This window comes from Dendrobium catenatum, unplaced genomic scaffold, assembly GCF_001605985.2.
Source record: "Dendrobium catenatum unplaced genomic scaffold, ASM160598v2 fragScaff_scaffold_847, whole genome shotgun sequence".
NCBI lineage: Eukaryota > Viridiplantae > Streptophyta > Magnoliopsida > Asparagales > Orchidaceae > Dendrobium > Dendrobium catenatum.
Window position 1 is genome coordinate 324,585 of NW_021319309.1, and position 14,878 is coordinate 339,462.

Consider the following 14,878-nt stretch of genomic DNA (forward strand, 5'->3'; position numbering starts at 1 on the left):
TTCTATCCGACCAACTTCTCATCAATATATCCAGACCCATTTTTTCCTCCATTTTGAGGTGAAAGGACTAAACAATGGAACGTCTTACCACATGTTGTGCAACGTTTTGACTGTTTCAAACATCAAAAACACATTTTCGGAGAAGCTCATCCATCTCAACAGATGGTAGTGGCCACACCGCACATATAACCAAAGAAAAAACCTAATATAGGATAATGAAAAGTATTAATTCATTGAGACAAACGATGCCAGCATTGCCAGCAGTAGTAGTATACTACAATTCCACTTTTTGGAAACCATAATGAGAAAACCATAACCGTTTTCTAAGAAAATACTCATTTTATAGGGCAAATATATCGGAAGTCATCTCTCCTTAACTAATTAAAAAACCAAACTGCGAACGCCCATATGTTCTCGAAAGCTTGAGGAGCTGCTTAACCAAAACTTTGGCTATTATTAGTGCTCTACGGAACGGTAAAAGCCTAAACCTCCACACCAAAGCCAACCCCACCCAAACAAAGATAGATAGCTCCTTGCATACTGATGCGATCAAAAAATATAGGGGGACCTATATTCTTCGATCACAAAAAACACGACGGACTTCTACGCACGAAAATGACTAAAGACGAGAAAATGGACGAACAAACTCTTACATTTCAAATTAAACTAAACAAAAGAAAACTTACAACAATACAAACGACTCTTGCAAACAAAATGACGACACCCTAAAGTTGCTGCACTTGGAGAAGAAGGATACAGGTAGAGTGGCACTTGCGGAAATACGAAAGAGGTTAGAAGCCCGAGAAGAAAGGTTGGAAAGAGCCCGCAGGAATTCCAGAGTGGATGAGAAAGAAGGGTGGAAAGAGCCCGCAGGATTTCCAAAGCAAACCCGCAGGTTAAAGCTTCCAAAAATAACTTATCATTCAACTATTTCAAACAATACATAACCCCTCATATTTATAGGTATGAAAGGGGAATACAAAAGGACACAAACATTAATTCTAAGACATAAAACTAAGCATTACAAGCATGGGAATCTCCCCCCCAAGCTCTCGGTTAAACACCCAAACCAGGAACCAAGGAGACAGCCACGGGAGACGAGGGGAACCGCACGGACCTGCGCCCCTGCGCGCCAGAGTTCACGCGCCCGAGAACCTACGTCTATGCCTCCGCGTTCCGCCCGCCTGCGTTCCGTGTCGGGTCGGGTCAACCAGGCAACCCGACAGGTTAGGTCCAGGTCCGATTTTCCGACCGGTTTACCTACCCGGGTCAGGTTAGGGTCGACCCAATTGAACTCAGATCAATTCCGAGTTCGACCCGACCTGTGACCTGAAATTAACACCCCTAGTTAGAACTCACGTGATAGTTGGCTTTATTATATTATCATTGAAATGATTGGTCTAAACTATTTTAAATAAAAAAATCACTCAAATCTAATTATATTTTAAAATACATTGACTCATTTCTAATTAAATTTTATTTCTTAACTTAAAAAAGAATATTCTTTGTATATTCTTACTCCAACCCAAAAAAAATGATATTTTTGTATAATGTAACGTTCACATCGCAAGAATGGCGCAGGTTTTTGCATGCGACTAGAGAAGCTCGCAGTCGACAAATGCTAATTTATCATTCAATTGGAGATGACCTAAGTATATGAGACATTAAATTGCATATAGTTAATTCATATAGCTCCAAATAAAAATTCTAATACTATAAATAACATCAAAATGTATAACATTCAAAGTAAATCACAAAAGGTGTTGGGCAGGCCAAAGGAATCGTACGAAAGTTATATTTGAGACAACTTTCTTACTACTTTCTAAAATAAATTTTTAATACAAAACTTTTTTTTAAACTAAAAGAATTTTATATAAGAAATGAGCATTATAAAAAAGGAAAGAAAATTGTTCAAAACAAAGCCTTAGTCAACCAGCCACATGATTGACTCGAAAATTAATAATAACAATGAAGTGGTTATAATTAATTAAATCTAAAGAGTTATGTATATTCCACTTTCCATCAAGAATAATAGAGCCCAACAAAAAATTGATGGAAAAGTTCTTAGTGGTGAGATAAGGAGTGTTGATTCTTGTTGAATCAAGATTAGGTTGTTGAATCTAAACTAATGTCTCAAGGTTAACCAAGAGGGGGGTGAATTGATAATTTAAAAATTCTCTTGAATTTTAAAATTTGAAACTGTTGATTTACAAAGCAAGTTAATTTTAAAGTTTTAAAATAAAACTTTTCAATCACAAAAAATAACTTGCAGTAAATAAAATGCAGAAATTTAAAAGACAAGAATTTATAGTGGTTCGGTCAAACACGACCTACATTCACTTCCTGAAGACTCCCTCTTCATGTATTGAACTATTACCAAAGTGACTCTCCTTTTTCCCCCACAGCAAGGCAAAGAAGCCTTTAAAAAAATCTCTCTTCCACCAATCCCTGGTGCGGCAGTCGTCCTTTCACACTCTCCAAGTGTCGGTAGAGAACCGTCATCATTTCACACCCTCTAAGTGTAGGAAAAGAATCTTCATCATTTCACACACTCCAAGTGTAGGCATAGTACATTCGTCCTTTCACTCCCTCCAAGTGTAGGTAGAGTACCTTTATCTTTTCACACCCTCCAAGTGTAGGCAGAGTACCTTCGTCCTTTCACACCTTCCAAGTGTCGGCAGAGTACCGGATCTTTTCCAAAGATCTTCTCACGAGCAATCTAGAAAGATAAGAGGAAGAGTGATAACCACAAATACAAAGAGATCTTTACCTTTGAGTAACCTTGTGAACCCTTCATACTCCACTTGCAATAAATCTCTCTTAAATACTCTCTCACACTCTCTCCTTCAGTTGCCCTTGAAAAATCATGAAGACATGACATTTTCATGTCAGTTTTTAGTGGATCTTTTATACAAAAGACACAAAAAACAATTAAAAAAACTGAAGTTTTCGATTTTCAGCGTACACGGTCGTACAGTACGATCGAATTTCATACTTACGAACAGTTCAAATACTGTTGCGTACGAACCTGTTGTGAATCGGTACGAAATCATTTCGTACCCGATCATTGTCTGGTATGAACTATGTTCATCCGGGACATACAGTTAGGGAAATTTTCAAATTCATCTGTACGAAGAGGGACCCCAAAATTTCGTACTCTGTATGGCGTACATATGATGAAATCATTGCCCGGTACGATCAGTTATAAAAAAAATTCAAATTTCATCTAAATGAAACGTCGGGATTAAATGGGACCTCACAATTTCATACTCTGGAAGGAGTACCTTTATCTTTTCACACCCTCCAAGTATAGGCAGAGTACCTTCGTCCTTTCACACCCTCCAAGTGTCGGCAGAGTACCGGAACTTCTCCAAAGATCTTCTCACGAGCAATCTAGAAAGATAAGAGGAAGAGTGATAACCACAAATACAAAGAGATCTTTACCTTTGAGTAATCTTGTGAACCCTTCATACTCCACTTGCAATAAATCTCTCTCAAATACTCTCTCACACTCTCTCCTTCAGTTGCCCTTGAAAAATCATGAAGACATGACATTTTCATGTCAGTTTTTAGTGGATCTTTTATACAAAAGACACAAAAAACAATTAAAAAAACTGAAGTTTTCGATTTTCAGCGTACACGGTCGTACAGTACGATCGGATTTCATACTTACGAACAGTTCAAATACTGTTGCGTACAAACCTGTTGTGAATCGGTACGAAATCATTTCGTACCCGATCATTGTCTGGTATGAACTATGTTCATCCAGGACATACAGTTAGGGAAATTTTCAAATTCGTCTGTACGAAGAGGGACCCCAAAATTTCGTACTCTGTATGGCGTACATACGATGAAATCATTGCCCGGTACGATTAGTTATAAAAAAATTCAAATTTCATCTAAATGAAACGTCGGGATTAAATGGGACCTCACAATTTCATACTCTGGAAGGCATGTACGAACTGGGTTCATACAGTGCGATCCATACTTAGAAAATATATTTTTGAGTGAAAACGGTCCCGTCAATTTCATACTCGTGAAAGCATGTACGAACTGTGATCATCTCGTACGATCCATACTTTGAAATTTTTATTTTTGAGCGAATAAGGACCAGTCCATTTCGTACTCTGGAAGGCATGTATGAACTGGGTTCGTACAGTACGATCCATACTTAAAAAAAAAATTATTTCTGTTCGTTCGACTACTCGTTGGGAAAAAATAACTGACCAGATCGTCTCGTATGAACGGATATCGTACAGTATGATCAATTTAAAAAATGTGAATTTTAAACTCTCCCCTAGTGTGTGTGTGTGTGCGCGCTCAGTTACTCAATTACAATCACACTCTCTCATACTTAATAAAATAAAAAATACATACTTCAATTACAATAAACTCTAATGTGATTTTGATTTGAAGTCTTTAACAATCCGAAGTATGATTTCCCTGAAATATTAGTACACACAAGAGCAAATAATTCTTTCAAAATATGTTAGGAGAAATAATAATCAAAGCAATAATATTTTGAATCATAAAAAATGTTCAAGTTGCAAGAATATCAAATAGGCATGAACTAAGTAGCAACTATCTCAACAAGGAGGACCTAAATTTAATTTCTAAGAGAAGCCCTGAAGCAAAGGATTAGAAAAAAGAGATGTGGAATTCTCATCCCTAATGCCAAAAGGCAACCATCTTGATACATTAAGAGCCACAAGTTAAAGTTCTATATGAAATAGAGATATCCCTTTAGGGATCAGAATTGTATATATTAATAGCCACTTATTAAATTGCTCATATAGATCCATAAGACTTCTTACACCACATAGGAAAAAAGTTAGATGTGTTGAGAAATCTCTAAATCACTTTTATTTTGTAAATATGATCATAAGTGAAAATAAAAGAAGCATTGCTTTAATTATCAAGGGCTTTTGAATAAAATTAATAAAATTATGGCAATCCTTGATGGTTGCAAACCTAAGACCGTCTCCTTCACTAGTAAACTTCAACTTCTCATATTCGCTAAATCAAAGCAAATTACTTATTGTATTAGAACCCTCTTTATTCTCATTTTCATATAAAGAAAATTGAGAAGATCTGCCCAAGATTCCTCATCGATGACCGCATTAACTCCACAAAGATTCTCCGTATGTCCCCACCATGTCTCTATTGGAAGAAAAAAAACTCATTACCTTTCCCTATATGCTTTAGTCCTTTTCTCATATTCTCTTTTAGAAATGGTTACTCCCTTTTGTTCAATGATCCATGAGTTCATCATAACAATCTTTGGGAGTTATTCAATTGTTTTTGCACCTGCATAACTCTCTCTCATGGCTAATACTCCTATTCATTCCATTAAGACTAATTCCTCTATTATTATATGGTTTTATACAAATTTATAATCAACATCAACCCTTCTCCTCACAAAGATATGTTGGAAGTCTATGGCACCCCAAAGGAGGGGGGGGGGGGTGAATTGGAGTTTTTAAAATTTTTATTCAAAGAATGGAATTAAAATGATTTTAAAATTATTTCAAAAAGAATAAGAAATCACATAATTTTATGACAAAGATAAAGAAAAATAAATGCAAGAAATAAAAAATAAGAGGCGCAATATTTTTACGTGGTTCGGCCCAAATTCTAATCTTACCTACATCCACGCTAGTCAACTCTCAGGCTAGAATTCACTAATCCCAGATTTGCTTTGCAAACCTCATTTATTTAAACCAAAGAAGATATTATTAGGTCAGGTGGCCTGACGTAGCTCTACGTTCGGACACCAATAATATGTCACCACGTGGTCTTACTCAATATCGCGCGGCCCGACGACTTCACCCGGGATTGCTATGTTCGCGTATTGCTCGGTGTTGCTCTAGTTATTGCTTGGCAATAATGAAAAATATCGATCTATGAAGACCAATACCGAGAAATACAAACTAGGTATTGCTCGGTATTGCGCGCTCGGTATTTCTCGGTATTGGTCTTCACAAAATGGTATTTCTCGTTATTGCCAAGCAAAATCGACCAATACCGAGCAAATACAGAGTAATACCTAGCAACATGCGAACATAGCAATCCTGTCTCCGTTCCGAGTCGGGGTTGTCGGGCCGCACTGTAAATAGTCAGAACACGTGGCACTATACTGGAGTCTGAACGTAGAGCTACGTCAGGTGACCGGACCAAATAAAAGTTCCTCCTATACAGGCGAGTACAACCCAATCTAATTACAATTTAAACTTTACTAAGCTAAATGACTTATATCAAGAAAATGTCACTACAAAAAAAAATAATTTATAACAACATATATATTAAGACACTTATATTTAAGTGCCTTAAGAGATATCTATTAGGGCATATTTTGATTTCACGCTAATTAATGGAGTGATTTGGTGCTAAGAGAGCCATCATGGGATAAGTTACTATGTATTTCATTTTTCTAGTATTCAATTGCTTCGCCTCCAGCGAATGTGCACGTTCTCTTCCTATTTTCCATTCCTTATTCACGCTGATTCGTGAATGCTACATCAACAATCAAGACCTTGCATCAGGTAAAATGATTTCAATCATGCCTTTATCCTTCTAAAGCCAAATGCCCACGGTCTTGGGTTAAAAAAAATTCTTCTTTCTTCTTTTGATTTCTAGGGTTCTTGAGGTTTCGGCAACTGAGCGAAGGTGCAAAGCTTCTTGTGCTTTTGTTCTTGGCGCCATAGGCACTAACCTTGAATTCATTCAGATTTCATTCATAACGCCGCGTTAGGTACCTCCGCCACATTTTTTCTACAGCATGTTGTAATTTCTTCTGAAAAGTTCACTTTTTTTCTTAATCTAGTTTATGGAGTATTTTTTATTTGAATTTGAATTGATGTGATTTCTTCTGAAAGTTTTCCTGCCATGTTTCTAATGCTTAGGGTAAAAAGAAAACCTTTTTTCCATGTAAATTAAAATCTTTAGAGAAAAAAAGGAAGTAGATGGATGACCACTAACTTAATAAAATTTTGTGGCAGGGAACGATTTTGGTTTTAGTGTATCAGAATTAGGGAGCAAACATCAATATTTATTACATTTGCATACACACTAAATCCTATCGGTTTTATGTACATATGTAAAACTTCTTACACGATTTTTTTTCTTAAAGCAAGTGAATGGAGCACATTGTAAGTTGTATCTACAACAAATTTGTTGATCTTCAGTGTCCTTAGATGCTGGTGAGTGATATGAACTCGTTTTTTGACAACATTGCAATAATTCTTCCTTGCTTTTCCATGCTCAATGTATTGATGCTCTCATCTTTATTACTGTGTCGTAGCAATGAACACTTGTACGTTGATGTATTCCCACTTAAAATATACCATGTTATTTGTTAGAAATGATGAACTAATAAAAATACTTATAACCAAAATTTGTTTCGGGGGCGCTGCCCCCGGAAATCCCCGCAAGGGTGTTGCCCCTTGACCCTGCGACCTGACCGGGCAAGTCGAATTCCACCATGGGGCCCTGTCCCCTTGGACCACCGGCCATATATTATTTTAAAATATAAAATTTGGGAATTTACACTTGAATAAAACTTGATATTTAAATCTAATGTCTTCATTTTGTGCTAATACACCAAATGTAAGCAAGACTAGTTTACATCCCTTCTTAAATTGTCAGAAAAAACTCGCTTGGAACCAAATTAATGCAAGACATTAATGTCAAATTATTTATTTGTAAAAGTTACCAACATGAGAGTAATGGAGACTCGAAGTATAAAAGAAGAACTAACACTATTAGAACTCTTTTACTTTTAATAAATTGTTAGTGAACTACGTACAAGAACTATTCTTAAATAGTTCATTTATCACCTAAGATAATAGTTGAAAGCAGTCCCATGACTTCCATGGCATGAGAAAGAAGATGAAAATAACTAAAGCTATACTTATTACCTTATTTATCTTATATTAACAAACATAATTGATGCAAAAAATTGTTCTCAATTTCTTGAAAATGTCATTACATTGTCTGGTGGGGCTCAAAGACTGCTACTTCAATGAATAAATAAAGTTTCCATCGTAAAAATAAACGTTGTTTGCTTTTCACTAACATAGAAAGAACAATCCTTCCATGGCATTATGAACTTGGATTTTCAAACAACAACTTATATTCAAGCTCGTGGCTTGTTATTTTTAAGGATCGCTTGTCAACAATTTCAAAAAACAATAAGTTTTAAGGACATATATATTAAGGCACTTTTATTTAACTGCCTTAACAAATATTTATTAAGACATATTCTCTTTTTCCGCTAATTAGTTGAGGGATTTGGCACGAGCGCAAAAGATATCGACATATTTTCTTTTCGCCCAAATTAACAGAGGGAGATTGTGAACAACTAGCAACATCTTGCGATAGTTATCAAGCCCGCTTCTTCTTATTTCATAATGTTCATTCGCCTCCTTCGTCTTTGTTCGTTTGCCTCCTTCATCATTTTGTTTGTTCGCCTCGTTGATCGTTCCTGCGAAATCCACAATCACGACTACCGCATCGGGTAAAATGCTTTAATTGTCCTTAATCATTTGAATGTCAAATGCCCATTATCTAGGGTTCTATAAAATTTTATTCTTTCTTCTTTTGATTTGTAGGGTTCTTGAGGTTCTCGTAATTTTTGAAAGATCGACCGAACGCCGACTTTTGTACATTGCTAAAAATGCAAATATTCTGCTAATCTTGAAGTTCATCATGATGTTGGTCTGATTTTAGTTCTCTTCATTTTTTTTATTTGATTCATTGCATTACTTTTTTTTCTGATGTTTTGATATTAACATGTGTATGCATTTAAAAAACATTCACAACAAAATGTGAATTTAGTCATTGCTTTGCCATGCTCAGTGTTAATATTGAACCCACAATACCCTTACAATCAAAATTTGTTCTATAACAACTAATGTTTGGCTCCCCGTCAGGGCTTTGCTCAGAATCTTCTTCACAGATGAAGATTTATGCTCTAGATTCACACTTCTGATAAGTTATATATCTAAATAGACTTGTGAATTTCATATTTTCTTAAAAGATGTTATCATACATAAATCTATGGTATGTTTATGCAGCCTAATTTTCTTAAGAAAGTTCTTTTTATGATTTTGTCAGTCAAGAAACAAAAAAAAAATCATTATATATTGTATTGTTAGAAGTAGAGAAAATCTTGATAGATACTTCATTAGCAGTTATGTCTTATTATGTTCAATTTGTTTATCAAATTTGGTATGAATGATTTGCTAAATTCTAAAAATAGTGATGTTTGTTTTTCTTAATTGTTATTTTTTATTTTATTTGATTTCTACTGCATAATCTACTTTGATTTTTCTCATTTACTTATTTGATACTTTATTGAATACTATTACTGCTATTGTTTTTTAAACTAGGAAACAAGATTGTTTTAGTAAGATAGTATAGAAATGGTTCTTCTAATTTACTCAGCAAATGAGTGCCGTTACCATTTTATTAATGGTGATGGAATGGAACGATTTGTTACTTTAGTGGGTGCTGAGATGCAATGCTCTACTGATGGTGATGAGATGCAATGCTCAATCCAGGCGTACTAGAAAGTAGAAACCTATGATTTTTTACGTGAAAGAACCAGTGCACTGCTCAAAAAAAAAAAAACCAGTGCACTGCTTCAATGCTAATGACAGTATTTTGTATTTCTCAACTGAAGTAGCATTGATCACACCATTCTGAGATCATTTACAAAATGATTTCTCAACTGAAGTAGCATTGATCACACCATGATGAAGAGGGAGAAGAGATTTTGAGAACAGGTTCTACATGACTAAGAGTTGCACAGTCAAGGTATGAAGGTAGTTTTGAAGTTCTAAAAATACTGTAGTTTTTTCTTGACAGAATTCAAAACAGTGTTGTCGCTAGAATGAGGAGTCTGGGATAATTTGTTTCCTCTCAAGAATGGAGGTTCCCTCCACATGAAACTGCAGTTTTTGCTCAGTGAAATGGTATTGTATACTAATCTTCTAAAAGCTAATGCTTAGCTTGAAATATGAGCTCCAGGGGAGGCCTTCTCCAATTGAATTCATGTTTTTTCTCATTATTATTATAGGGATTCTGCACTATTTAGAAGATGATAGTAGAGAGAAATAACTTGTACTCTTCGATCATTAGTTCCTTAATTTGCTCTATCTATTTATGCGATCGAGGAAGAGCAATTGTTTGAAATAAAAGATAAACATTCTTTGCATTCGACTTCATTATATTTTCAAAATCTACAATAAATAAACTCGATCAAGCTACTAATTCATTCAATGCTTTATTGCATTATTTGGTATGCTCATCATTTATTTTGCTGCAAATGCACAGGTACCCTAGCGATGCTGATAAGCACTTGTTGGCTAGGAAGAGGGCATCATGGATTATAGTCTTTTAGTAGGATTTCATTTCAGTGATGATTTATCTGCTTTTAAGATGGAAACATACCCTGCTTCTGAACGTAAGTCAATAACATTGAAGAGTTTGTTATTGTTAACTACATAAATGATGATGACCCTCATTTGAATCTAATTTATGAATCAATCCGTAATCATAGGTGTCTAGTACGCCTGGATCCATCCACCGTCAGGGGCCTTTGACTGAGTTATCCTTTCCAGAGTTAGGGAGGTGGTATGTCTTAAACCTGTATGCTTTTTATTTGTTTTTCTTTTATTGGGTCATTTATGTTTTGATATGAAGACAATATTAGATTTGCATGTTAAAGCAACCACTTAATTATATAACTTTTTTTTTTCCTTAATATTCTTAGCACATTGATGGTGAAACCATAATGATGTTTTTCTTTTTATCTTAATTGTTTTTATTCTGCAACCTCCAAATGTACTGCAGTAGTAGTTTTTCAGGTCCATTCGGCACAGAACTTGTCAGTTGAGCATAAAAGTTGAACCTTCAGCCATTTGTATACACCAAATAGTCGCTTTCGAGGAAGAAACTGACTGAGAAAAAAAGAAGACCCTTTTATAATATCAACAAGTAACCCTAATCATTAGTTTTAACAGGAAGCCCTAACTCCTAAGCATTCCTACAAAGCCTGCATCTCCGAAGTAGTTGTATGATGATTCTGAGGGCCACCATTAGCAGAAGCTAAAGATTTATAGTTCTAATTTGCACTCATTTCTTGAATAGCAGGTGGATTAACGAATGTCATTGGAGTAACAGTGCTTTCAGATAGACGAGCCTTCATTTCCCTCTGTTCCTGACAGTTTGCATAGAAGTGGAAGCATCAATGGGTCAAGCAAGAGTCACATGAAGAATTCTGCCCATCAGAACACAAAAGAGAAGCAGGCCATGGTTAGAAATATGTAAGAGTAAGAATATGAAAATTATTTGTAAAAAAAATGTTAATTATACAATTGAGTTGATTTTCATATTTATAAAACTAGCATACAAATAAAACTATTAGCTCTATGTACATATATGATTTTCAATAAATTAAGTTGCATGTTTAGTACTCTTAAGTTTTCTATTTTTCGCTCATTTGTATTTCTAGAGCAAGTTTATTTTAGTTGAGTATCTTATGGGTCTGTGATTAATCCCCAATGAAATACCACCTACTTCTATTGTGTTACCAGGCTGTCGTGATTAAATTTAATCCTGAGATAAGATTAGGAATTTAGTTTGGTCAGTTCTGAAAGTTTATATCCTATACCTTATGATTATTTTCTCAGGAGTCTTAAATTTGAGAAGGTTAATTTTAATTGCTTGAAAGCCTAACACTATAATTGCAGAGTTTTTCTCTTAGATTTCTAAGTACATACACTTAAAGAGTTTAATATTTTTTATCATGCAGAATTGGACTTTAATTGCCCAGCACGTACATGACATCCTCAGGAACTATCCTCTTCTGCACTTAACACATGGGTGGAAGGTAAAAATGGCCAATCTGCCATTTTTTGTTATTTGCTTAAATCTTTTTATCTTAATGGATTTCAACTTGCAGGTTTTAGAAATCTGCACTATAATTGATTGGAATAAAGGGAAAGCTGTCAACTTGTTGCTTGAATGTCTAGGATTGAATGATCGAGACCATGTCCTTCCCATTTATATCGGGTGTGATCGTACTGATAAGGATGCCTTCAAGGTAACTAAAATAATTAGTAGCTAAGCTCTGAAATTTATATGACGATGACCTTTTTTCTCATCTCATTGAGTCTTTTGTTTTGAAGGTTTTAAGAGAATTGAATAGTGGTTATGGGATTCTGGTTTCTTCAGTACCAAAAGAGACTGATGCTCACTAGTCACTGAAAGACCCATCCGAGGTTAAAATGAAAGAAGCAGTATGACCTGTTTTATCATAATATTGTCCTATCCTGATTCAAATGCAAGTTTTATAAGTTTTGTTAGGTGATGGTGTTTCTCAGATCCTTTGTGAGATGAATAAATCCTCAAATAGCATCGAATTGATGTAACTGATTGTTTCTAGCTAATCTAGCAAAAAAATAGAGCTTAAATTAGATTTCTCAGGAGTCTTAAATTTGAAAATTGCAATTTTTTGTAGAAGTTTTTTTTTTCCAGGAAATTAGACTTATTAGAGACTATCTCCTAGTCCTGGATCAATCAGGAACAAAATCAGCAAGGAAGATTAACTTCTCATGGAAAAATAAAAATGATGCAGAATCAATTTTTTCTGGTACTAGTTTGATATCAATCTCCTTTTACACAACTCTCCTTGGCCTATTGGTTGAGAGCTTAGGCTTCCAACTAAGAGATCCAAGGTTTGAGTCTATGTGTATGCGTTGTGTGTGTGAGTTTGCCTTAAATGGCCTAAATGTCCCAAAAAAAAAAAAAAACAGACTTGCAGTCATGAGTAAGCTCAGTAAAGTAGAGGACTTTTAACTTCCTCAAGGTATATCTTCTTCTAGGCTGAGTTTTCTAATTTTAAACCCATTTTTTACATTTTTTATTCACATATTGTTTTTCTATGCTTGAAGAATTGAGTCTTACATGTTCAGCTTTATAACTTTTGTTGAAGCATTCTTTTGACTTTATCTGCTTGTTTTGACTGCAGATTTGTGTACTTAAAGTGAACATCCATGTGAATGATGTAAGAAGAAAGTTAAGAAGCTGCTCCAAAAGATTGATGGTATTTTTTTTATAATTGTTGAGTTAATTCTGATTTATTATTCACTATTTTTACTTATTTTCCTTTTATTTTTGTCATTTATTTGTTAGAAAATTAAAGAGTTTTTTAATTTTTTTAAGGGGTTTACACTATAGCAATAGATGCTAAGCAGAGGAAGGTACCTGTTGCATGAAACATTGATCCTTCTACCCTTATTAAAAATTTCAGAAAGTCGGGGAAATATGCTGAGATCTGGGCTGCTAAAAAGAACAATAATATTGAATCACATCATCATCTTCCTAAGCTGCCTAATAGCCAAAGGATAGAAAAACACCTTCAATAATTCAGAAACAAAAGATCAGAAAATGCAACTTCTATAAAAAGAGTTGATGAATATGAAGCTTCTGTTCACAAAAGACGATAAATCCATTAATTTCTCTACTCCCAATCAAGGTATTGACTGGATTTCTTGTAGAGAAACTGATGGACACTAATGTAAAATATATTTATCTGCTCACAACGATTGCAGGGCTTTTTTTGTGTAATGAAAACAGAGATTTTTTTTATTAGTCATGTGATGAGTACATGTGATGAAGTGCTTTATTTTTTTGGATATTTTGTGTAATGTTTTGTGATGATATTTATTATAATAGATTGATTATGTTCATATATAAAGCTTGAAATATTTTTTTTTAGGTGAAAAATTCATGTAATTTTAGATTTATGAAATAAATTTTGATTTGAAAAAAAAAAATCTTATGTAAGCTTTCATATGTGAGATTTTTAGAAATTTTATTGGAGATTAATTACTTGCAATTGAAATATTATGATTCAGCATAATTATTTGATAATTGAATATAATTAATATTGGATAAATTATATATTGAGGCACACAATACTGTCATTTTATTAAATGTATTTAATTAAATTGAAGTGTTGGGAAATCATATATCTTAGGACAACTTAAATGTGCCTTATTATTAAACATATTCTATCAGATAAATGTGTTATGAATGTTAACATATTATGACACTTAATAGTTGTTGTATTTATTTATAAATTCCATCATATAAAGGTGTTAGTAAAGCTTATCTATTAGGACACCTTATAGGTGTCATTAAGGAGACTATGACATCAAAATTATATGTCATAAAAGTTTAATTTTTAGGGCACAAAAAGATGCCCTTAACCCTATGCCAATGACCACCTAAGTGACACATTTGTTTGATGCTCCAATATATCATGTGTCCTAATAGATATATATTATGACACTTTAAGGTGCCCTAATAGCATTACTTTTTGTAGTGGTTGCAAATACAATTAGATGTAAATAATATAAGTTCAAATTATCTTGCAATAAAATGTCCACAATATTTGAGGTGATCTTACAAATTAATTTTAATCACCTCACTACTTGCAAAAGAAATATTAAATTTGCTCACTTTAAGATAGATTTATATTTTGATAAAAATATGAATAATATTTTAAATAAGAATATTTTCTTGCTGATTTACACTTTAACTCTTCAAATAAAAAAATGAATTCGATTTTAAATGTAAATCTATGTCACATTAAAGAAAATAAAAATATTTGATTTGCTAAATTTATGATTTTAAAAGATGTAATATAGAAAACTTAGTATAACATTACCCACCAGTATTTCACTGTGGGCTCCGAAAATTCGGCCCCGGCCTCCCCTCGCGGCGCTATTTCTTATTCGGCGAGGAGTTTTAACTGAGTAAGTTCCGAAGTAAATTTTGGAAGGCAGATGGGTTTGTAGATAAGACACTA

At 34.0% G+C, this 14,878-nt stretch overlaps 1 protein-coding gene across 1 annotated transcript; it reads left to right on the forward strand.

The window, feature by feature from the left end:
- Positions 1–11,809: 11,809 nt before the first annotated feature.
- LOC110104026 (probable trehalose-phosphate phosphatase F) lies at positions 11,810–13,094 on the forward strand. Its single transcript, XM_028696867.1, has 3 exons — positions 11,810–11,893; positions 11,966–12,106; positions 12,192–13,094. The coding sequence occupies exons 1-3, from the start codon at positions 11,810–11,812 to the stop codon at positions 12,261–12,263; spliced, it is 297 nt and encodes a 98-aa protein (XP_028552700.1). The 3' UTR covers positions 12,264–13,094.
- Positions 13,095–14,878: the final 1,784 nt, after the last annotated feature.